The 25231-nt window shown below is 37.4% G+C and overlaps 1 protein-coding gene across 1 annotated transcript; it reads left to right on the top strand.

Moving 5' to 3' along the window:
* Nucleotides 1-41: 41 nt before the first annotated feature.
* On the top strand, nt 42-22104 carry LOC139143049 (CMP-N-acetylneuraminate-beta-galactosamide-alpha-2,3-sialyltransferase 1-like). The gene is made up of 8 exons (XM_070713226.1): nt 42-294; nt 11858-12089; nt 13059-13233; nt 15931-16090; nt 17521-17629; nt 18598-18689; nt 19762-19868; nt 20636-22104. Exons 1-8 carry the CDS (start codon nt 185-187, stop codon nt 20884-20886), a joined length of 1236 nt encoding a protein of 411 aa, XP_070569327.1. The 5' UTR covers nt 42-184; the 3' UTR covers nt 20887-22104.
* Nucleotides 22105-25231: the final 3127 nt, after the last annotated feature.

Raw genomic sequence — 25231 nt, 5'->3', positions numbered from 1 at the left:
AGAATCATTTAATTTTGGAACCACGGTATATCATTGCATTGTCTCACAGCCAAACTTTGGCAGGCATTCTACAACTTAAAGGGTGTATGCAAATTATTATGGTTAATAATTATATTCAAGGTGGAATGGTGATCACACGTCGAGGACTGTCTTTCGCATTCATACGTATGGGAGTCATGAAAGGATGAAAACCTTTAAATATTTTCTTTTACCACTTGTTTTTGCCGGCACATTGACCTGTTACTTCATATTGCAATGTCATCGTTCTACAGGACAATGGAAGTTCAACGTCTTGTGAGTATCAATTTCAGCAACCGAGTTTGTTTCATTAACGGCTTTATATTTAATATTAGCGACTGAAATGACAGTTCGGTTATACTCCAACACACAAGATCAGGCATATTTCAATATCTGCAATGAAGATACATAAATAAGTCAAAGTGGTAGTACAGCCCGGGGGCACACTGCCGCGCGAATGATATACATATATGTACCGCGGCTTTGACCCAACCCTTTAGGCCTAATGTAGGGATTTCTCTAAGAATTGTTGACAAAATGTAAATTTTAACCCATGTTTTGGATTTTAGCATAATTTTCACCAAATCTTAGGAATACTGAGCAATCATATAGGAGGCAATGTAGATTAAGTCATGATACATCTGCAGTCTGCAGATGTCACTGGAGCAGCGAATGCATGGAATTTAAACGTCAACGCACATCAACCCGTGTTTTCACAGTGTGATTGTTTGTTATACATTTATTGTACAAACGATTCATATTTGAAATACGAATGACACGAACCAACTTGCTGCTAAGATCTGTGCTCGGTTGTAAAACATTTATGGGGTGTACCAGGAAAACATGTACTAGATATGTCAGTTACACTTTCATGACTGCTCTATTATTTGATAACTGTTTCGAATTATGGTAGTTGTAAATGTTAGGAACTCGAATAAACTGTAACAATGACTATGTTGTGAAGTGTAACTGACAACAACCGCATGGCAAATCTTGTTAAAACCGCGCTTGATTTTTGTCATGGTCAAACTTAACTTGAATACCTCGCTACAAGTCCTAGCGAGCTTACTGAAAATGCTGTACATATGATGCTACAAGCAAGCCAAAATGGCGACGGGGAAAATGTGGCACGTGATTGGTCACATGTTCGTCTGTTCCCAACAGCTGAGTAGCGGCGGATCGGTTGCATATTGCTGTCTGTTCGACAGTTCCTGTCGTACTAATATATTTCAGTCGTCGTCGTCATCATCATCATCATCATCATCATCATCATCATCATCATCATTTTATTGTCATATTTTATAACTTCCAGTAACATAATACAATTCAAATACCGCACAGCACAATTACAATATGGAGCTAAGAATATAGCTATGCACTAGTTGAGCCTAGCCTCGTTAACTCGTATGTATATTGCATCACCAAAGTCTTTTATGGGCTACTGTACAATAAGTGATACATGTCGACACTGAAAGAGACCTATGTAACATGGATATAAAAAGTAAATAATGTCTATTGCACAGGTATCCGCTTGTGTCGACTGATGTGTAAGTATAATCACGATATTAGCTTAGAATGTTTGACTCACGTATCGATCATGATTTTACTCCGTAAATCAAGTATTTTACTTGTTAACACAGCTGGCATACTTCAATAGCATATATGTAGATGTTTGCGCTTAATATTTATTTATTAATTTATTCGGAAGTCCTACAGGATGAACTCCCATTTAGAGGTTCCTCAACAACTCAAAAGAAAATAGCTAAAAAATTCTGCGTAAAAGTGAACAAGCCAGCACCAAACGAAAAGTAACAAAAATGTTTACAAACTGAAATCGAGCGTAGGATACTCACAGAAAATAAAAAGAAAGCAAAAACATCAGCAAGAACGTTACAGTCATCAAAATATAACATAATGTCAGTACAAAATGAATCACTAAAAATATCAATATTATGGTTGTTGCGAACCAATTTATTAAAATTGCTTATACACCTGTTGTATGGAGAAAATTTAAAAAACGATTCGGCTACGGGATGGTCTGAATGTAGGACAGGTGCACAAAATTTTGCCAGGTGCATAAAAGCAACGCTTTGATAAAAACATCGCGTAAATTATAAAACCCAGTGGCACACTTGTGTAAACACATCATGTCAAGATAAAAGTGACGTTGCTCCAAGGTCGATAAGTTAAACATAGTACAGAGACCTTCTTACTTGTCAGCATAGTATGAAATATGAGTTTTGAAACACAAATATTTAATGAATATACTTTCCACAATGATACAGATCGACATTCACAGCCATTAATGACTGTGAATGTCGACTGTCATGGCTGTACACTTATGGACTGTATGTTGTCAAGATAAACACTGAGCATAGATATAGGGAAGAGCACTTGATACTGTCAAGTTATTTTCTGATTGGTTTGCAAAATTTCTCTTTACAGAATTTTTGTATTTAAAAGGCAAAATATATAGGTGGACCATCCTCACATTATGGCCTCAAACATTTGTTCGTTATTGGTCTTTTCGTTTTCCGCATAATTTGAATGCTGTAACTAGTTACTACTTTTTCTGCATTTATAAATTTTACATCGGTCTAAAACTAGCGACAAAACATTGTGAAATATTTTGTTCAAATGGTAACAGTCTTGTTGATGCATCGTGCACAATGGATTAGGGGCGACTTTGAGAAATCAATCCATGCGCTGACAGCATGGCTTTCACACGCAATTCATTAACTTTGTATAAAAAGTTGCCGAACAGATTGACAATCTACATCTTTGACCATGAAGCCAATGAAAAATTTTCTAAATTTTGAGATCCATGCATCAGCAGCCCGGTGTTAATAGAAATGAACAAACCCAATCATTCGTCCAAATACGGTGTTATTGCCGTCGTGTTTTCCAGTGAAGTAGAGCGAGAATATCTCGATTTCCTAGAGTCCGCAGTGGTTAACAAATTAACTGTAAACATTTTTGGCCGACACTTGTCAAAAATAATTTCACTGTAAACAGTCTGGGTCAACAAATGGTTGGCAAATACCTAGTGGCGACCACAATTGACCTGGGCCAAGCTTCGTATTCAAACGCGGAGGGCGATTGAATCCGCGATGACTTTTTTAGTAGTCCTCCATTAGTAATCTTCCAGCATACTGAAGCGGATGCTGTATGCCTATAGTTGCATGCCAAACTTATGCTGTGTAATTTTTTTCAAGCGTTACCTTTGTCATGTCATCTAAGAAAAGCATTTCAAAAAAAAACACAACAAAACAAAAAAACATTGAATATTTGCATTTAGACGCGTACCTATGAGCGAGAAAAACGATACCCCTGCCAGGGAAAGTGAAAAAGAGATGCCCAGTTAAAAAAAATCAGAGTGAAGCAGGGAGAAAACAAGTAAAGCTCGTCAATCAATCTTCAGACCTCCCTCCCGAATATCAAAAGGTCCACCCATAAGCCAATTAATGACATTGTTTTACATCGCCTGATTATTTCGAGGCCAAAAGGGAAGCATACCGTTACGTACTGATACTGTATACTAATGGAGATAGGTCGCCTTAGTACACCCATTTTACCTTTATAACGTACTATATTTATCATGATTGTTCTCTACTCTGGAATTTAAAGCTCAAAATTACAGAAACACCGTTCAGAAAGATAGCATGGGCAGTGTGCTAAATCAGCTACGGTTCTGAAGTTCCAGTTTTACGGTGTAAGACCGTTACTCGGCAGTTCACTGGACATCCTGGATTACATGCAAACACATGTTAACTTGTTACTTTCATTCAGGGCTTCAAGCGTTGGAAAGAAATATCCTGAAAATTGGGCAAGACTTCGTTTAGGAACCCTCATACCTTGAAATCACTTTAATCGTGGACTTTCCTTGGAAGAAGTTCATCAAATACAACTTTTGGAGGGGTTTAGAATTAGGGTTAGGGTTAGTTTGAGGGTAAGCATACTGAAAAGTATTGTATCTCCTACTTAAGAAAAACAGGTGTCCGTGGAGGGGCCCTGAGGGACTTTTTCCGAAAAGTTTAGGTTTGACACTGACACCCTATGCTGTTTCAACGTATTTTATGAGTTTCAGGCGACAACTTCAAAAACTGCTAACACAATAAGAACTCTTGCCAAATGAGTTATTAGAAGTTAAACATCAAATTGGCAACCAAAAATTGTTAATCGAATAAGAGAGTTTAATCTTGAAAGCTGTTAATTTCTACATAAAAATGTGACAAGGCATAATTCCTATGATAACCTTTATTAATTTTATTTCATAAAGGAGCATTACTGTTATTTGTGCAAGTCAACCCTGTTTGCCCTTACACTTTTCATATAATGCCCTTGTCTTATAGCGCACTTCTCGATTTAAAATGTTACAAAAGCTACTAAAGTTCATATGTTCAAGTCCAGAAGTAAATGCGAGATTGTTGTTAGCGTCAGTGGTGGACTTAATTTTTGTAGAATTTGAACGATCTAAGAGATTTGTATGAGCAAAGTTAAGGAAAGAAACAATATACCCTAGGCCGCCAGCGACATGTTTGTTAACAACGATTCTGTTGCACTTTGGAATTACATTTCTCTGCTGGACTCCTTGAGAAGTAGCGTGCGGAAATATTTAAAGAAAACCACTGTAAAATCTTGATGATGATTATTTTAATAATAATAATAATAATAATAATAATAATAATAATAATAATAATGAGAAGAAGAAAAAGAATGATAATAATTATTTGTATTTCAACTCGATAGCCTTGATAGATATATGCCTCTGTTCAGAAGGCTCGAGCATGAACAATACTTATTTACATTAAAAGCTAAAAAGGAGGATATAAACAATAACATTACAAACGCTATTAGATCAACTTGTAAAATTATGTGTGAAAATTTGAAGGTAAAATTTACAGCTACACGCTTAAAGGCTCTAAAGATTTGTAGATCTCCTTACTATAGTCAACTCATTGTACTGCGGTAGAGGATCAGTTACTCAACCAGAGAGATTTGACCATTCATTAGTTCTATCCCATGGCATATTTTCAATATAATATCATTGTCACCAAATTTTAACATTCAGTATTGGACTAGCCAAAACCAAAAACATATTAGTGACTAGAAGGTAAAAAGGTCACCCCTCCTGCAGTCTAGGAACCAGTATGCACTCGGTTATCTTTAAGTATTTGGGTATACTTTGTTGTGTAAAGGCCAATTATTAACGTGTTCCAGGTCAATATTTAATTATATTCTAATTCGACTGCAGTCTTAGCCAAGATGTGCATTATAGTGTTGTAAACGAACATCTCTAATTCACATTTAGATGTATCTTAATGCATGTGATTATAATACTATTAAATAGCAGCGGGCTTAGCGTTGACCCCTTGGGTACGCTAACACATGTACAAAGACCCTGTCGGATTTGTTTCCGCTCATAAAAACCACACACTGCTTTCTGTCGGAAAGACATGACTGAACAAAGTCAAGGCATCAGCTCTTAAGCTACAGACTTTAAGCTTTTCTTTCAAGATCGTTCTAGATAGTTTACGAGATCAAACGCTTTTTGTTGAGTCAGGAATAATCGTATCAATTAATTGTTTTATGTGAACATTACAGCACTAGATATCAAAAAGTGAACTAAGACCAGACAGGCATGAGTGAACAGATATGTATCAAGATTGTTTAGCATGAAGTAAATCATATTCTCGTTAATAAACAACCACATGATGACAAATGTGTCATTGATTTCGCGAGAGCACTGAGGCCGGGCAGTGCATGTTGATTCTATACCGATTTACATAATAAATACACATAAAAACATAGCAGCGCTTTGACAACGCTGGTATGTTTTTACATGTATTTTTTATGCAAATTGGTATAGAATCAACATGCACCGTGCGGCCTTCATGCTCTCACGAAACCAATTTTACAAGTTATTAATTGTCTTTCATATTAAAGCTGGTTCTACAGGGCTAAAGGCTTGCTGGTGGAGAAAATTAATGTATGTGTTTAAGAAAGGTCTCAATCCCGTTCCTGGAATGTGAACACATTCTAAAAACTGTTTTCAAACGTTCATGTCATATATAACTTCACCTAATTTAGAGTTTATAAAATTCATGAACATCTTTCGTTTCACTAAATTTATTAGGGTTTTGAGGCCACAGTCTTGAAACGGTCCAGTACTTGCACTGTTTAGAGTTATTTTCGCACCTCCTAAACCTACCAGCCATCCCAACACTGTTGATCCAAATGAATTGTTACTTTGCACATTGGCAAACCTTAAAGGTATACAGTCACCTGTAATCTAAATATGCCCATATATGGTAAATCGGAATTCCTTAGTATTCCCATGTGAGGGCGCTGTTTTTAAAAAGCGGCCCCCGCTTAAAATCTGTGATTGGTTAGGTTTTCTTTTTTCCATGGCAAAATTGGAACAGGTGACAGTATACCTTTAAAACAGTTATTTCAGGTGAGTTGACCACTCCTATAACTTAAAGCCATAATGATCTGGCGGTCATCTTTGATTCTCAGTTCTCAACAATTATTTGATTAATGTTGACTAGATGCTAAATACCAAATGTCACAATCATTGACCCTATTGTCATCGAAAAGAACATTTTTCTGCGCCCCTTCATCGTACACAGGTCACTTCATTTGCAAAAGAACTCAACCCAAAAAAACTGTCAACAATCTCCATGGTCCACACTAGCTATATGCTAAATACCGAAGTTCAAGGACATAATTGAGAAGATTTTTAAATCGTTAAACTGTGTGATTTTAATGCCCATTGACGTATACATCTTACTATTATTAACACAGCATTTTGTGCATATCTAATCATTGGCCAACCAACAGGGCTACAGTTCTGGGCTTTTAGTAGCTTTTGACATATTTGTTTTCCACATTTGAACTTTCAAGCACCCTATTTGAATCGAGTACACTTGTATCAATTGTCAGACACTTATAAAAGCACAGATTTAATTAGTTTAGTATTGTAAAAATTATTCAAAGTTTTCTCAGAGACTCCAATGTACAGTGAATCAACATTTTCCGTGAAATTCCAAAATCAAATTTATTAAATCAAGTATATTTATATCAATTATCCGACGTTTGTACATGCACAAGTATAGTAAGTTTCGTATTGCAAAAAAAATATTCAGTTTTATCATAGACTCCCATGTATAGTGTCTCAACATTCATTAGGGAAAGACTGCATTAACTTGCATGGTACCTGAAACCGGGTCCTTGCCTGACCAACTCGGGTGACAAACAGAAGACTTTTAATCCCCCAGGGTGTTAATCTTCCATTGTTACGTTTATCTTATTCAGCTGCTGCCATTGTAGGAAAGGCAGGTCCGTGAAATTAATCCTCTGATAACAAAGTAGAGAAGTGGGGTATTCCAAAGTTAATGGAGCTTTCCCGTAATGTTTTCGGCAAAATTTCAAAATCAAATTTCTTGTATATGCACTTGAAACCACCGTATGCTAATCAAGTACATTTATATCAATTATCAAACATTTATAAATGCACAGCTATTACTAGTTGTATATTGGAAAAAGTTGTTAATAGTTTCCTCATAGACTGCAATGTTTAGTGAATCAACATTATCGATGAAATCCAAATCGAATTTTTTTTGTACAAACGTGCACTTTTAACATGCTTCTTCAAGCAAAGTACATTTACATGAATTATCAAACACACATAAATGTATAGATATAGATTGTTTTTAATGTATAAATTTTAACAGTTTGCAAGGTAGACTCCCATGTATTATGATTTGATAGTTTTAGACGAAGCACTATAACGGCCACATTTTGCCTTTCTTTGAGGGAGGGGGACTTTAAAATTATAGCAAGTCATAAGGGGGACCTGAATGCATTGTGAGTTTGTTAGGGGGCATTTGAAAAAAATCTGCGAACTTTTTTAGAATCTCCCTCCCCAGAGGTGTGTGTAAATGCAGCCTCAATCTAGTCTGATTTCAGTGAAGTTTGAAAACAAATTTCTGTTTCGAGCCCTCTCCCTCAGTGTATGCTTGCTGCAATATCAAGGTATTTACACTATTTTTACTGGATTTACATTGAAGGATTTAATGAAAACGCAATTGCATTGTCATTTTAGAACAGTAAAGTCATTTTTTCATGAACACGCCTGACCTTATGACGCAGTTGTAGTTTTATAATGATGTTGCAACGACTTGGACCGTAACCTTAACATACTCAAACCTGTCGAGCTCATGAAGTCTCAGGCGAGGAACACCAGAAGTGTGCAAAGCTGGCTTAGAACCACTCGTTATGGTTTTACTTCAGAACGTAATCGCGACTCGCTTCTATCTCCACATCGTAACCATGGAGGTAAAAACGACCCCCATGGTGTAACAAACATGTTACGGCAGCATCAGAAACTACCATCTCGAAAGCTATAATTACATTTTCTACCATCGTCTGATATTTAGGCTTACTTTATTTGTCTTCAAACACTTCTGTCAGGAGTAGTATTTCCTGAAGGAGTACGTTTTATCGTAGGTTTTATTTTATCTTATCTTTTTTCTCTAGACTATAACACCTTATCCACCTGGAGTTGAACATTGCTTCGCATTCATAATTTACAGCCACTCCTTAACCCTCAGGCTGGGATAGTATAAATTATAGGCAACATTGTTTATCGAAAGGGCAACAGTCAAGTAGTGAAACTGTTATGAGGGACTGTCGTCTTTATTGTACAGCCGAACTTTGTTTCTGCTTATGTAAACAGCCGCTTAGCAACAGCATTTGGATAATAGTTTCCCCTACTGGTATAGTGAGGAACAGCTATAAGCGCCGCTTTATGTGTATTAGTGCTTCCATCTCGACTTTCCGGGTGTTTTTGGTACATGTTGTTTCATTGCCTTTTTTAAAATTATTTTAAAGCTATGGCCTTGCTTTATACTATCCAAATGTGTATATGGCCAAACGTATATGTCGGTGATTGAAAGATTGTTGGCTTCGTAGACAAACGATACGATAAACCAGGGCATAAGAAATGATCAGATGATTGTGGCACAGGATTTAGCTCCTTTAATTAATAGTAGTAGAAGGTTGAAAAATTCTGTGCACTGGTTAAAATACGAGCAACAACACACAACTGAACTTACATTTATACAGCAGGCGTGAGAAAAAATAAACACGTGAACACTTAAACATATTTTATGAGTTCACATAAACCACAGAGTAACATGGACAGAGTGGCAACGTTTGCATGCCTTTTGTTCCATGGTCGTCTCGGTAGACTACTGGCTTTTCATATTAAAATGAGCTTCAAAGGTGTTAAACTTTTTGGAGGCTTTGTTTGTGGTTGATAATTACACGAGATTATGCGAAACATACGACAAGATGGCATCGTACTGCCAGTCGCGTAGCAACCATAGTTACTTTGTGAGCTCTCAGGCCAGAAACACTGCTTCACGCCAATCAAAACATAACACGCCAGCAGTTTCATAAACATGTCCTTTCCTGACGCACGTGTAAAAGACGGTATGACTGACCGTAAACCATTGAGTAAAACCAGACAGTATCGATAAAAGACTTTCAAATTTGGTTCAAACACACTCATTATATATTCATAAAAATATGAGAGGAATTTTTAAAACGGTAAAACCAACTTTCCTGAAGCTCAAAACACTCCTTTTTTCGCCAGCACATCAATTCCGATCAGCACCACACGACAACAATAACACAAACTTTGTCGAACATACTTTCGCTTAACAATTGGTGAAAATCCGAAAATTACCGAAGGGTGCATGGTCGGCACTCTTCTGAAAAGAGAGCCAAGAGCTCCGTGAGGCGAGGCAAACATGGATGGGTCACGTAACCGCTTCACGCCTTAAACAATAGCCGTTGCCACTCTGTCTATGTTACTCTGTGCATAAACGTAAAACGATTGAAAGTTTCTGTGTTCTCAACAAAAAACATTATAAAACCTTTCAGTTTCCTTGCCAGATGGATTGACCCTATACTAACTTTTTGTAAACAACTAATAACATAAAACGTGTTTGTATCACACACTGACTTTAGGTTTCATAATGAATTGCGCTGTAGCATAGAAGGTTTATGCATAGCGACATGACGTCAGTGGTATCATATATTTATATTTTGGCCACGTGAGGGCGCTCTTCAAAACCGAGCTGACAATATATACACGGTCAGCCACAATCCAAACAGTGGAGCTCCATCATGCAATTAGCATAGACTGTGTTTGCATAGCGACATAACGTCAGAGGTATACCAAGGTCACCACAAAAATTTCCTGCATATTAACATAAAGACATTCAACTTTCAAATATTTGCAAAATAATTAAATAATAAATAATAAATAAAATAATAAATAAATGCATTATTAATTGCAAAATAAAAGACATTTTGCATCATTGTATTGTGGAAGTGAGTCATTCATCAAACTATCATTCTTCATAGTTTTACCAAAGTGTTTTAAATCACATATTCGTTACATTTCGCATATTTGTTGAAGCGAAACTTGGTAGGATCTAAATTTGTTCTAAAATTTGTGCATGATTTTGCATTACATTTCCGTATATCTCAACCTGTAGAACGAGCAGGGCATTTCATTTGAGAGAACGAACATAATTATGCTATTCCATTTCAACATTTGCAGACAGAGTTGATCCCTCTATTACCGCCTAGCTTATAACTGCATCTGACAGTGTAATGTGATACAGCCTTTCCTCATAAAATGTAATTCAAAAATTTTTGACCTCATCGATTTAAGTGTTGTGTGGTACATGGAGTTTAATGTTGTTCTTATCAGTTTTTGATACACTAAAATGCATTTTCCCATGAAACGCTGTCTTTACTGGAATTGACGAATTAATTCGCCACGAATACTACATTGTACATAGCATTACGGGACACTTGCATTTAAAAAACAGCGCATTTCAGTCCCCTTTCTGCACTGATAATATGCAATCTTAAGTAGTTAAATCAGATATTACATAACACTGAGTCAACAACTTCAATGGCAAATGATTGTCTGTAGGAGTAAAGTGTTTAGGCACTTGAGCTTTGCCCTACACAATCACTTATCGCTATCTCTTACCGCATACATTTAAGCTGACAAGATTGCAAACAATTTTAATTAGGATGAAAATACCCGACTTCATGGCTCATAAGTCGGGTATTTTTGCACAGTTTTAGATGGGAGTGTCCCGTCATGGGGTTTCCATATTTGTCGCATCAAGATTGTGAGTAAAATACCTTTACAGTCTTACTTACGATTTGGCTGGACCGGTTATCTTTCAGATGGGATTATAAATAATTTAGTTTCGCAGCTCACACCATCAGCACTTGTCTTGTATCTTTAAAGGTATACTGTCACCTGTTCCATGGAAAGAGAAAATCTAACATATTTTAAGTGGGTGGCCACTTTTTAAAAACAGCGCCCTCACATGGGCATTTTGAATACCAAGGAACGCCCCTTTGACCATATTTGGGCATATTTAAATTACAAGTGACGAATCATGAGCAAGTACCCGTTAGCTCAGTCAGTTACGCAAATGGTAAGAAGGGCTGTACACACAAAAGTGATTAAATCACTTGAGTACAAAGTGAAGTAATCGTATTTAGGGAACTTGTAGCTCTTCCTTTATTTTTGCAAGCAAAGTAAAATTTATTCACAAATCCTAATAGTTGAGTATCACGTATGAATTTTCGTGTGATTTTCGGCGGAGCTCGGAAGACACTTGGATGTTGCTCACGCGCATATTTTGGCGACGTGTCAACTCGGCCGAAAATCACACGAAAATTAATACCTGATACTTGATGTCGTATGTGTCAATTCCGTCTTTCATATTTTTCACAGTATTCCGAAGCTGAACTTCGAGGTCAATCCGAAGACAGTTGCGGCCCTGACATCCCCGCCAGTGTTCGCGCTGAAGGAAGATAATGAAGATGACCTTAAATTGAGGAGAGTCCTTCATGTAGACGGCCCTTTAAATTTAACGGAAGATGACATTCCAAAGGTGAAAAAAGGCCCTCAGCTCTTATACACATATCAAAGGCCACCCACGTTAAGCAAGTCTTTCAGCAAACCGGTGAGTTTATGTACATACATACATACATACATACATACATACATACATACATACATACATACATACATACATACATACATGAACCAATATACCACTCTACCACTGAAGATGACCATACATACATACATACATACATACATACATACATACATACATACATACATACATACATACATACATATATATATATATATATATATATATATATATATATATATATATATATATATATATATATATATATATATATATATATATATATATATATATATATATATATATATATATATATATATATTTAAAAACTATCTACTGTTGATTGACCGATCAGAGTGCTCAATTCAGGGTATTTTATTTACTCGTACAGCCTTGGTCACCAAATTCCAGAAACGAATGACGGCGCCGTAGTAAAGTACTGTCCAATCAAAAGTGAACATGTCATATTCTGTAGACATCTGGTACGTTTTGATATTCAAATTGGTAACACAGCGGAAACCAGCTGCAACACAAAATCTGCTGTGCCCTAGGGCATTTATAGGATATTCCATTACATTGGAAGGCTATTTCACAATAAAAGTTTTAATTCATATTCTAAACATGTTACATTGACAAGGGGACGGTTGACGTAAACACATTGAAAACGAAAATATATCAGTTTGGCGATAGCTTTTAAGTCGGATAAAACCCTCGTACTCGGGCTCTTCTGGTATATAAAGTCCAACCCTACGATGAAATTTCTCGGCCTGCGGCCTCGACATTTTATCGTTGGGTTGGGCTTTATATACCAGAAGAGCCCGAGTACTCGGGCTTTATCCTATACATATATATAACATATATATATATATATATATATATATATATATATATATATATATATATATATATATATATATATATATATATATATATATATATATATATATATATATATATATATATATATATATATATATATAACTTCTTTTATAGAACTGTGCAAAAAGCTTTCGCAAGGTTCCAGGACGTTCGAAATGGTTCAACCAGCGATTCGAACCGCGCATCAAGCTGTTCCTAGATAAAGATGACATCAACAACTGGGGAAATTTTTATAATTTAACATTATGCCCCGATCGTCTGATGGGCTTAAGAATGTTTGACAGGAGAGGTAAGTTTTGCGGTGACATGTATTTGTGCAAATTACTGAGACTTTGACAAGACGATGATAATTTATCAATGTGTTTTGCTGCATCTTTTGTAACCACATGAAAGACAATAGGATATCAAAGCTGGAGAGTTGTCTGTATGTTACGTTTACTCTTTTTGTGCAACATACAAAGTTACGCAAATAGTAGATTAAAAGAACCAAGTCTTTTGAGTGTTTGGATATAGGTGTCAAATTACTTATCGAGTTAATGGGATCTAATCGGAGACTTAAGTTAACTAGGACAGCGCTTAGACTGAAAGATCCGTCGCTCGATGACGTTCCCTAAGCTCCCTTCCTCTTAACCCTTTCACCCCCAGTTCCCTGTGTACAGGTCCAACTTTACCATAGAAAACAATGGATTTTGGACAAACCATGGTGGTGAAAGGGTTAAAGGGGGGGGGGGTAGAGAGCGCCCTCGAGCGACGGACCTTCCAGTCTAAACAACGCTCTGGATAGACAAAATTAAATACGATGTATGCAGACGGATGACAATCAGTTTTATGAGAGGCACAGGTAAACCGTGACTGGAATGAGTGGAAGCCGGCACACAGACGTTTGTAACAGACGGAACTGTAACTAGAGTCGTTGTTTAGATCTCATCAGGCATATACGTGTAAGTAAGGGACTGGTCAGTTTCTTCGGCCTGGGGGGGGGGGCCGGCGGATTATTTTTTGCCGATGTCAAAAAGTGGCTGACCCCCCCTATTCAAAATTTTGAAAACAGGGTGACCCCCCCTATTCCAAATTTCTAAAACAGGGTGACCCCCCCCCCGGGCGCGACAAAGGTAAAACAAAAGATGGACATAAATTTTATATATATATATATTATATATATATATATATATATATATATATATATATATATATATATATATATATATATATTATATTTTACATTTTACATATATTTATATTTTAAATAGTCATTCTATGTTTTAGTGAAATTGTTGACATGTCAGTTGTAAGATAGGAATTTCAAAGTGTCAATCTTAAAGTTTAAATACAGTACATTTTGAATGAGCTGTATTTTGAATGAGCTGTGAATGTATTTCACACTTTCTCTGCTTAACCAGATGTCCTGAACTGTTGTACAGAAATGGATGTCAATCATTAATATCAAAGAGGAAAAAGCAGTGAATCAAAAACTTTGATGGGTGTTAAGACTTGCTAACCATCCAATTAAATCTACTGAGGAGCCATAGAGAGCTTTTTTAGCCAAAGCTGATGTGTACAGTGTCTGAGAGGACCTTTTCTTGTGTAACATTGAAACCATAAAAGCACAGCTAATAATGACAAAAACTGCCTTTTTTAACTGTTATTTTGTTCATAAAAAAGCATCTTTCTACAGAAAACCTATGAAACAAAGGAAAATAATTGCATCAATGAGAAGGAAAGATATCTTGTCATTTTTCTATCTCCAAAATAAGTCACTGTATCAAATATATATTGTGAAATATTTGTACATGTTGCTTTCTCATACTGAATTCTCACAGAGAGAACAGAAAAGTATCAGGACTTTGTCATCCTTTTCATATGAAATGCAGATTTCATAATGGTACACTTTCACTTAGCAAACATCAAGATATCTCTGATTTATTAAAGTATGGCGCCAGAAGGGCGCGCCAAAAAATATGAAACATCCTGATATCTCTGATATATATGCCTTGTATATTAAAGTCATGCACCTGAAGGGCATGCTGAAAGATGTATGATATATTAAAGTAATGAGCTTGAAGAGCACGCTGAAAAATATTGAACATACAGATATCTCTTATGTATGTATGCTTGATATGTTAAAGTTGGGCGTGCTGAAAAATATGACTGATTATTAAAGTTACGCGCCCGAAGGGCGCGCCAAAAAATACAACTGAATGATGAATTTTGTGGCTGACACTAGCATTTTAGGCAATGATGAGCCTGTGTCAAAATTCAAAAACACACTGACCCCCCCTATTGGGCATTTCAAAAACATGGTGACCCCCCCTATCACCAAAGTCAAAAACAGGGTGACCCCCCCCATGAATCCATCGGCCCCCCCCTAGGCTGAAGAAACTGACCAGTCCCTAATTTGACACCTCTATCCGAACACTGAAAAGATTTTTTATACTAAAATGCTATCTGTACAATTTCTGTGAGCTACACAAAAATTAAACTAACATGTAGACAACCGTCCGCCTTGGACGATCTTCCCTGTACCTTTAGTTTGCATTATTTTTTCACCTCGACAGAACAGTCATCGTCATTATAATTTTGGCGGGCAGAGAGACTTTATACGATTAAAGGATTATGATACTAAGTTAGAGACGATAGTATGGCAAGAGTAGCGGGTTCATTTTCACTTGATTGACAGTTTGAGACTCTGACAAGGCACAGCATTTCTGATTGCTAAATTGGGTAACGGGTGATGGGTACCTCATACTGTAATTGGGCTTTCACCCGTTAGATGATAGAGTAAATAAGAAGTATTTTTACTGAACTTTTCTAGCTATCTGTAATGTCTTAATCACATTATGCTTCCAGCGTTGCTTGGATAGTCGATCGAAGGCCCGAGATTGAAGTGTGAAGCCTTCGATCGACCATCCAAGCAACGCTGCAAGCTCCTGCGGTCTAAATAATGCTTTGCGTACATTCATGTTTTGCCCTCATCCTGTGTTGCAAGGCCTGATTCGTCTGGTCAACAATGACAATTATTCCACGACTCCAATAATAAAACTAGCATCACCGGACAAATGCGCTCGATGTGCTGTTGTGGGAAACAGTGGAGTGTTGCTAGGGTCAAAAGCTGGAGCCGAGATTGACTCTTATGAGTATGTGTTCCGGTACGTTGTATTTTATCTTCTCTACATTTTTCTCGCCTTACTGTGTATGTCCCAATTCATGCACTTCTTCGGGTGTCAAACATAATTTCAAAGTAAGTATTAAGAAGTTCTGTGGCTGCATCTTAACATGACTAAGTTTGTCCTATGTTTTAGTTATAAGGTGGTGTTTTTGAACATGTCAGGCTCAAAGAGAAGCATTACAAACCAAAGCCAAACTAGTAAAGTCATGAATATGGATAATCCATTAGCATGCACGTCTTTATAACATCACCTAGGACTTTTTTGATTCCTTGACCATGTCAACGCAACAGAACGCGGGATGAGTCAGATTTATTGTTTATTTCTGAAGCCATTCATCTATTGCTCCTAATCGTTTACAGTGGTTAGTTAAATAATTCAACAAATTGTCGTAATTGTCGTAATACAACCTTCAAACTATTCGCATCGATAGTGAAAGATTTAAACTTTTCTTCAAACTTTCCTCGGCGAATCTTCCATCCATTCTCATAACAAAACACGAATAAAAATAGGGGTAACCGTGCAAACGTTGTAAATATTAGATAGTTTGTTTATCTATTACAAAATTTGCACGGTAAATCCAATTTTTGTAATAGATAAACAAACTACCTAATATTTACAACATTTGAAATTCAAAATGGCCGCCATATCTGTGTGCAGTCTATGGGGAAGTTAAATTTTTCACTAAAACTAACACGGTGAAAATTTTTACTTAATCCAAAAGATTCAAAATAAACTCCCACAAGCGGTAGACAAAAAAAAAATCGTTCTAATTTGAGAGGCCGAGCATCTGTTCCCGAGGCGTAACCTACCTATTCAAGTAATGATATTTTCATCAAAATGAGACCACAATCTCATCTATTCCAGCGCAACCAAGACACGGTCCTTAGTTATACGTAAAATAGCCATGGTGTGAATTACAGCGCTTACAGGCAAGCCTTGCCACTTCGATGCCTGATATGCATGTTTTTTACACACACTAAATGTTTTCATATCATTAACAGGAAGGAACTTAATGACTGGATTGTTTGTACAGGATAAACAACAGAAAACCGACACCGAAATATATCTGACCTGTAAGCCTTGAGACAGAGATTACTATCACCAGTCTGGAGTGCAAATTAATGTCTTTACGACCAGATGGCTATTGACTCACACACATCCAAATTAAAGTCCGGCACACTAACAGAAACATGATATTTAATTTATTCCCTTGTACTTGGACGTTTAGTGAGTGTAAAAAAACATATGCATACCAGGCATCGAAGTGGCAAGGCTTGCCTGTAAGCGTTGTAGAATACTTGGTTGCGAAATCCAAACTTTTATCATTATCAGAGTTTTGTTATAAACTATTGGAAGTGAGAGATGACTCGCATTTCTTAGTTGTGGTTGACTTTTATGTATATTCGTAGAGTGAACACCGTCCGACTTCATGGGTTTGAACAAGACGTTGGCAGTAAAACCAATTTCTACAACTCTTTTGTCCGTGCGGTGTATGTTAAAGAGCTAACAAATATAACGGTAAGACAGATTTAATTTTACATTTAGCTTAAATTAAGATTTTGTTACTTGCAAAAGGACAAACGAATATTAAATTTCGTCAGAAACGTGCTATATCCCTGCAATTCACCCGCAGTCACGAAAATAGCGGCGATGCTACTTTTTATGTACTCTTGACTCCATCAAAATATAACAGTACACAAAACATAGCAGTCAACTGTTATTTCGCACGTCTGGGACAGATGTTTTGACTCTCAAACCTTTACAATTCATTTCTGATCTACCAATTGTGGTGGCTAATTTTGAAATCCTTAGAGTAAGGATAACTTAAGTTTTTGAAAATAGAAAATCTTATTTTTCTCCATTGCGTTAACACAGGGAGGGAGGCCATTTTGAATTTTAAATATCGGCAAATCTTGGGTTTCTCTAGTACATAAATTTGCTCGGTGACCCCGATTTTTATTCTTGATTTTGAAAGTTAATGGTTGAAAGATTCCTTACGGAAAATTTGAGCAAAAGTTAAAGTCTTCGACTTTCAATTGGCGCATATACTACCTTGAAGAAAAAAAATGACAGAGCTGTGTAGTTTTAGTTCGGTCCACTCTAGACTTCGGTTGAAGACTTGTTATGCTGCTCGAACTATACTAAGGCCAAAACAAAATAAATTGTGCTCTTCCGATAACATGGTTTTCAAAAATAAGGTGGGTAGGTCAGCAGGATCAAACACTGGCCACAACATTTTCAAGAGAAATGTATCATACAAAAGGAAAAAACATAAACGACATCCTCGTTTAAGCAAAAATTAAATACGGAGTAACAAATGCGTGATTTTACGGTTTTTTCTTTCTTTTTTTACTTCCGTGTTTACGTAGCTCAAAAATTTAGGGTCGGCAGGTAAAAAATAGGGTAGGTCGGGTTATCGGAACAGCACAATCTTTTTTGTTCGACCTTAAATAACGTTCCTCGATTTTGTCGATTGTTCTATTCAGAATGTTTACTTCATAACCCATATGTCTTCGCCATTCGTCGTTTCCTGGCTAGAGGAGTTAGTAAACGGTAGCATGGCTTCTAAACCGAAATCGTGAGTAATTTTCTTTTGCTTTTTTAAAAGTGTGTGCAAAATTCTAACCACTAGTATAAATTCTCCCAGAAAGTATTTTCTGGTCGAGAGCGACGTATAAGTGAAATTATGTAACCATAATTATATTGCCCTGTCTGTTGCATTTAAATTGGTCGAGCTGAACCATGTGACCGACCACAAATACGCAATAATGGTTTGTTTATGTGCCCGTAAATATGAATAATATCATAAATATCGTAACTTTTCGGCTAAAACGTAAATTGCATTTGTACAAAGATCATAATCAATCACAAAATAAAATGGAACACTTGTGGGCCAAGTTTAGTCACTTTTCTGAAAAAAATCTCCGCATTTGCAAAGTTTTTTTACAGCGTGTGCGCTACTCACCGACAAGTTCTGGGGCCCCATTGTCGTTCGCATGGGAAATTTCCGTAAATTTTGACGGTTTTGGGTGTTCGTAGATAATATCATTGAAATAACAGACTCCGCGCTGACCATAACGTTTATTTATGAGCGCGGGCGAGAGGAAATCCAAAATTAACGGGCTCGGCAAGCCTCACCCGTTTATTTTTGGCTTTCCTCTCGCTCTTGCCAATAAATAAACGTTAATGGTCAGCGCGTCGCCCGTTATTTCTATAATCAACGACTTATGAAATAAAAACGGTTTTGCCTGTGAAGTCCCGAATATGCATGTCTATAAGCAAATTATTCCGGCCATACTTTCGAGATACGTGCATAGGATAGGGATGGCACTTTACAATATGTCAGAGTAGCTAACTTGACACGCACTGATAGGTTAACGTATATGATCACTGCTTGACGACTTCTCCCATTTTTATGGAGTTGGAGAAAAATGAATGCTCAGCTGTTCCTTTGAAGCTACAGCGAAACCTTAAGATGTGCTTATCGGGTCCTCACGTAACGATGATGTTTCTCTCAATTGAAAATCTAGTTTCAATATCCCTTTTCTGCATGGATCAAAACCATAATACCTTAATTTAGGTAAGTAAGATTACCATATCAGGGTTACAGGTTGTCTGTTTCATTTTCTCAAACCACCGGCCAATATCAGCGACGGCTCACTACTCAATCCAAGACTGGTAAGAATACTACATCCAGATTTTATCAGATACTTCAAGGTGCGTTTTCTCAATGGAAAGGGACGTTTCCCATCAACAGGTGAGAAGGGCCTTTTAATGCCAAAAATGTGTTATTATGTAATCTTTTCTTAGTGCTGAAAGTGCTATCTTGAGAACCTTAACCTGAACGATTGTGCATGAAGTACAGACATTACATCGGGTCTTTGAAATTGTAGTGTTGATAACGAACGACGTGTCCATGGTGATGAAGTGTTTATGGCTATAGGGTTCCTGTCAACGGCAAGAACTATCTTTCATCATTGGAGGAATAGTTTACTTGTTTGTTTTCTCACAATTTGTATCGCTCATTCGAATTGTTCATCAGTTCCAGACTGATCATTTACATTTATGCAAAATTAAGACTATAAAATAAAGTAGTTTCCGCGAGGAAAGCCGCAAGCGTCTAAGTGAGGGCGTCATCGCACATTGCATGCAAGGAGAATGTGGTGTGCGATGACGCCCTCGTAGTCAGAGTTCTTGTCGGCGTGTATTTCCTACAATTCTTTGCACCGACGTCGACAATCAGATAATTAGCGCATTCGAACTGCGGCGGAGATTCAATCTGCGTACATCACAGACCCACTTTCGATATTTTTTCAGTAAATTCGAGTTCTGCAATCGATTAAGTTGAAAAGTTACTCAAGTAAATCCGCAATTTTTATGGTAGAGGTGAAATGAAGGGCAGCCTTGATGACTTGTGCACGCCGATCATCGCTTTCGGATATCCTAAGCCAGTAATATTATTCTAAACTGACCTGTTCCACGAAATCATTGATTTTTGATTACTATTGTCTATTCTTTTTTCAGGTGCACTCACTGCGGCAGTAGCCCTACATGTGTGCGATGAAATAAAATTGTTCGGGTTTGGCGTATCAAACAGTTCATTTGTCCACTACTATGACAGCGTGAATATATCCAAAATAACGAACCGAAAATCACAACGTAAGCACAATTTTATCAACGAGTGGACACTTTGGCAGTCGCTGCAGCGGAGCCATATTGTCAGTCATTTTACCCCGAGCATCAAAGAGAAACGAAAGAAAAAACCGAGAAGTTGAACTTAAAAGTTTCATCAGATAGGGATGGACCTGTGAAATTTTGCAAGCATTTGCCATTGCACTGGTGCATGTTACGTCTCAGGGACGGTAATCTAATCTGATTCATAGGTTTTGACATAATTTCCTTGAGCAAGGATTATCTCTGATATATACATATACACACTCTGGTGTTTAAAAATCATCAGCGGGTGAGTTAGGCACTACTGGCGATATCGGCCAGCGCGTAGCCTGGGTGCAGTGCGGTACGGTGGGTGAGAACACTGTGATATTTCCTACATGTCCACACCGCCCTCCCTTGCACGTCACTCTTGATACCGGCCGCGGCGAGCCGTGAGTATTTAGTGCGTAACTCTTGAGTCGTATTCCAGAGAAAATCGTAATTGGTAAATTAATCTAGAAAACCTATGATTCAAATCAAATCACCAACTAAGAATGTAACGTGCCACTGTCGTACTACTTACAAAGCTGTCCAAGTGTCATTGACGCAAGGATTTGTAACTCACGAAGAAAGCCACTGAGGGCGAGACAAGACAAACGAGAATAAATTGCTTTTAGAAATTTTGAACAAGAATCTATCATTACAATAATAGCGATAAATTTGTGTCTAATGTTGTTGTATACCTTAAGTCGCATTCAATGATGAAGTACTATGCGGGTTTCAGGCGAATTTCTATGAATAAGGCTTGGCATGGGGGTTACGAACATGTTGATTGAATTTTGCGCTTTGTTTGCAGTATATACATTCAACATAGAAGTCTGTTTTGAATCAGATATTTCCGACATTTACGGAATTTTATTAAACGGGACCAGCATTATTATTGATGATGTTTTGTTTTTATGTGCTTTAATGATTCCTTTCTCATTCAATCTTTCTGGTGGGATTGCCAGAATTTTGTAACTTTAAAAGTAAAACTTTCTTTTCCTATCGCGAATGCTATTGGGACGGTCTTAAGATAACTGATAAATGTCCGGCAGACATTCAAATAGGAGCGGCTTCAATTCAACAAAATAGCTGGAGCTCTTGGAAATCTTTGATAGCCAGTTGCTTTTATTCAATGCTGAATACTGCCAAAGATTTGTAATGAATACCGTTAGCTTTAAATGTGACCTTCCCAATAGCGCGCAAACCAGACTGTATTATCAGGTGATGTGACAATTTAGTATAATAATTCTGAATTAAAGTTTTCGGAATAAATTCAAGTTTACTTATGACAATTTAATAACCTTCATTGTGTCAACTCCTTTGGTTCATCTTGGTAGAAGGTAGGTTTTCCACACAAAGGTAAACATTTGTAAACGTATTCCCCAAGCAACAATGAGGAGATGAATTGTGTCCCAAGCATGTGATGCAAGAATAAATATCATCTTTTGCTCTAAGAGATGCGTTTGACACCTGAAACTCCTTCTGAATTACTTTGGAAATTTCTGGTCACAAAAGTTGTGGCTGTGTTTGTGATATATTCAATGTAAAACACTTGGCAAACAGAAAATCTGTGAAAAATCGTTTACTTTAAGATCTAGGATTTCATTTTGCCTTAAACCTTATGCGAGGACTGTTTTTTACATTAGATCTGTCAATGCGAGTTTGCCTGCTTTGCTTCCCCCTTTCGCTATTTCGGGAGAATTTTGTTCAAAATTTTCAGTGCGAAAGTCAGGTCATTGGAAAACGGATAAGAGGGGCCACTCTACCGAACGAAACAGGGCAAGGCATAAGTGTTGGGAAATAAGGAAGGCTTAAGAGTGTCGACACGTGTCAAAGGCACTGACCTATTCCTTCGTTGTGAGACATGGTCACATGTTGTAGTGTTGACATATGTCAAAGTCCCCTGGCCTAGTGTTTCGTAGTTTGACAAAGTCACACGTTGTAGTGTTGACATGTGTCAAAGTTCCCTGGCCAACTCTCCGTAATGAGACAAGGTCACACGTTGTAATGTTGACACGTGTCAAAGTCCACTGGCGTAATGCTTCGTAATGGGACATGGTCACACTCTATACTGTTAACATGTGTCAAAGTTCCCTGGCCTAGTGCTTCGTAATGAGATAAGGTCACACTTTGTAGTGTTGACATGTGTCAAAGTCCCCTGGCCTACTCATTCGTAATGGGACAGAGTCACATGTTGTATAGTGCTGTCACGTGTCGAAGTCACTGCAAAGACTCTGGCCTGGGTTTTTTTTGTTTTTTGTTTGTTTGTTTGTTTTGGTAATGGGACAGGGTAACATGTTTTAGAGCTAGCACGTGTCAAAAACAATGGCCTATTCCTTCGTAATAACTTTAGGTTGCCTGGTCAAGGAACATTGTCGAGTCAACAGCTACCGACTCCTTTATTTGGTAGTTCTAATTTACGTGAGAGTTTGGCAGTGTCATGTTTCTATAATTTGCACCGGTTACTGTAAATCTTCATTCTAGTAATTCGCCAAATTTCAAAATTTCGCCACTTGGGCTTGAATTCCCACGATTTACCGGAGGTGTAATTCTTCAAAATTGGCGGCAAATTTACATTTTCGAGTCTCTTCTGTTTAAATTCAATGGCAACGCCATTCCAGGCATCCGCATGTCTCGTGAATTCCTATGATTATGCATGAAATGTCTCACGCAAGGTTGGACAATAGAAAGACAATGTAGTCGAACTTTTATCAGAACTGTAGCTGCTAAGTATCGCTTTTCATATTTTCACAGCTTGGATTTAAAACAATGGTGTTGTGACATGTCTCATGCATACTATGTATTAATCATTGTGAAACAAGCGTTGGCAAGTTTTCTTGTCGACAAAGTATTGTAAATTTGGGAGTCGGACCTTGGGGGCCTTGGAGTGAGCATATCTCCAGGCTCTCGGAGCGAAGGGTTGCCCCAGGAAATAAAGTTTCGAGCGCAACGTTAATTCCTGTGTCGCCTGATCTATATATTTACTCCATCTACGCGTACTGTGGTCAGAAGTTCCTCTTAATCCTGTCAGAACAGCAAGAACATTCCTTTACAATTTGATATGGTGGAGAATCCGGGCACAGAGAAATCTAATTATTTACACTCGTTTGTCTTTATTGTATACGAAGCCTCATCTACGCGGGTTGGTTTGGGGGTTGGGAGTGTTGTTTTTTTATTAAGAGAAGATAATTATAGAGCTACGAGAATTACCGACGCTGCAGTGCTACGCGTAAGACGTCTCCGATACGAAGGGTTGGGGGGTTGGAGAGTTGAATAGTTAGTTTTTAAATTTGAACATCGTCAATATGGTAATCGAAATTGTTCTAGAAACGGATCTCACTGGGAGAAACTTTTGATCACAAACATAACCGCGGACATTGCCCGATACAGCTTGTATACATCTGCTATCAGCACTGCAACACATACATTATTCGATTATTTTCAAATAACGATGTCATGTTTCTAATTACAAACAAAAATTGTACTTTCCACTTTATGTTCTTCTGAAATTCTGTACTTTCCTTGTGTATTTTGTGTAAATGTAATATTTTTGTATTCTATCCATATTTTAGACACCTTTTATAAGCTTGAGGGCAAGCCTTTGTGGGAGAAAGAACGATGTCATGTTTCTATAATTTGCACCGGTTACTGTAAATCTTCATTCTAGTAATTCGCCAAATTTCAAAATTTCGCCACTTGGGCTTGAATTCCCACGATTTACCGGAGGTGTAATTCTTCAAAATTGGCGGCAAATTTACATTTTCGAGTCTCTTCTGTTTAAATTCAATGGCAACGCCATTCCAGGCATCCGCATGTCTCGTGAATTCCTATGATTATGCATGAAATGTCTCACGCAAGGTTGGACAATAGAAAGACAATGTAGTCGAACTTTTATCAGAACTGTAGCTGTTAAGTATCGCTTTTCATATTTTCACAGCTTGGATTTAAAACAATGGTGTTGTGACATGTCTCATGCATACTATGTATTAATCATTGTGAAACAAGCGTTGGCAAGTTTTCTTGTCGACAAAGTATTGTAAATTTGGGAGTCGGACCTTGGGGGCCTTGGAGTGAGCATATCTCCAGGCTCTCGGAGCGAAGGGTTGCCCCAGGCAGCCATCAGGCTGACCTGGGGAAATAAAGTTTCGAGCGCAACGTTAATTCCTGTGTCGCCTGATCTATATATTTACTCCATCTACGCGTACTGTGGTCAGAAGTTCCTCTTAATCCTGTCAGAACAGCAAGAACATTCCTTTACAATTTGATAGCAGGGTGACCGTCGGTCCAAGATGTCTATCATCGATAAGATGGACTACGGCGTCGGTTTCTGAGGATATCAAAATGTTTGATCTGAAATCTTTACACGACTCACGAAAGGCTATAGTCCCATGATTACACATATGATACATCTGAAACCACCTG

The sequence above is a fragment of the Ptychodera flava genome, chromosome 11 (assembly GCF_041260155.1).
Source record: "Ptychodera flava strain L36383 chromosome 11, AS_Pfla_20210202, whole genome shotgun sequence".
NCBI classification, from domain to species: Eukaryota; Metazoa; Hemichordata; class Enteropneusta; family Ptychoderidae; genus Ptychodera; species Ptychodera flava.
Note: the sequence above shows the minus strand (reverse complement) of the source record. Positions and strands in the feature narration are given on the sequence as shown.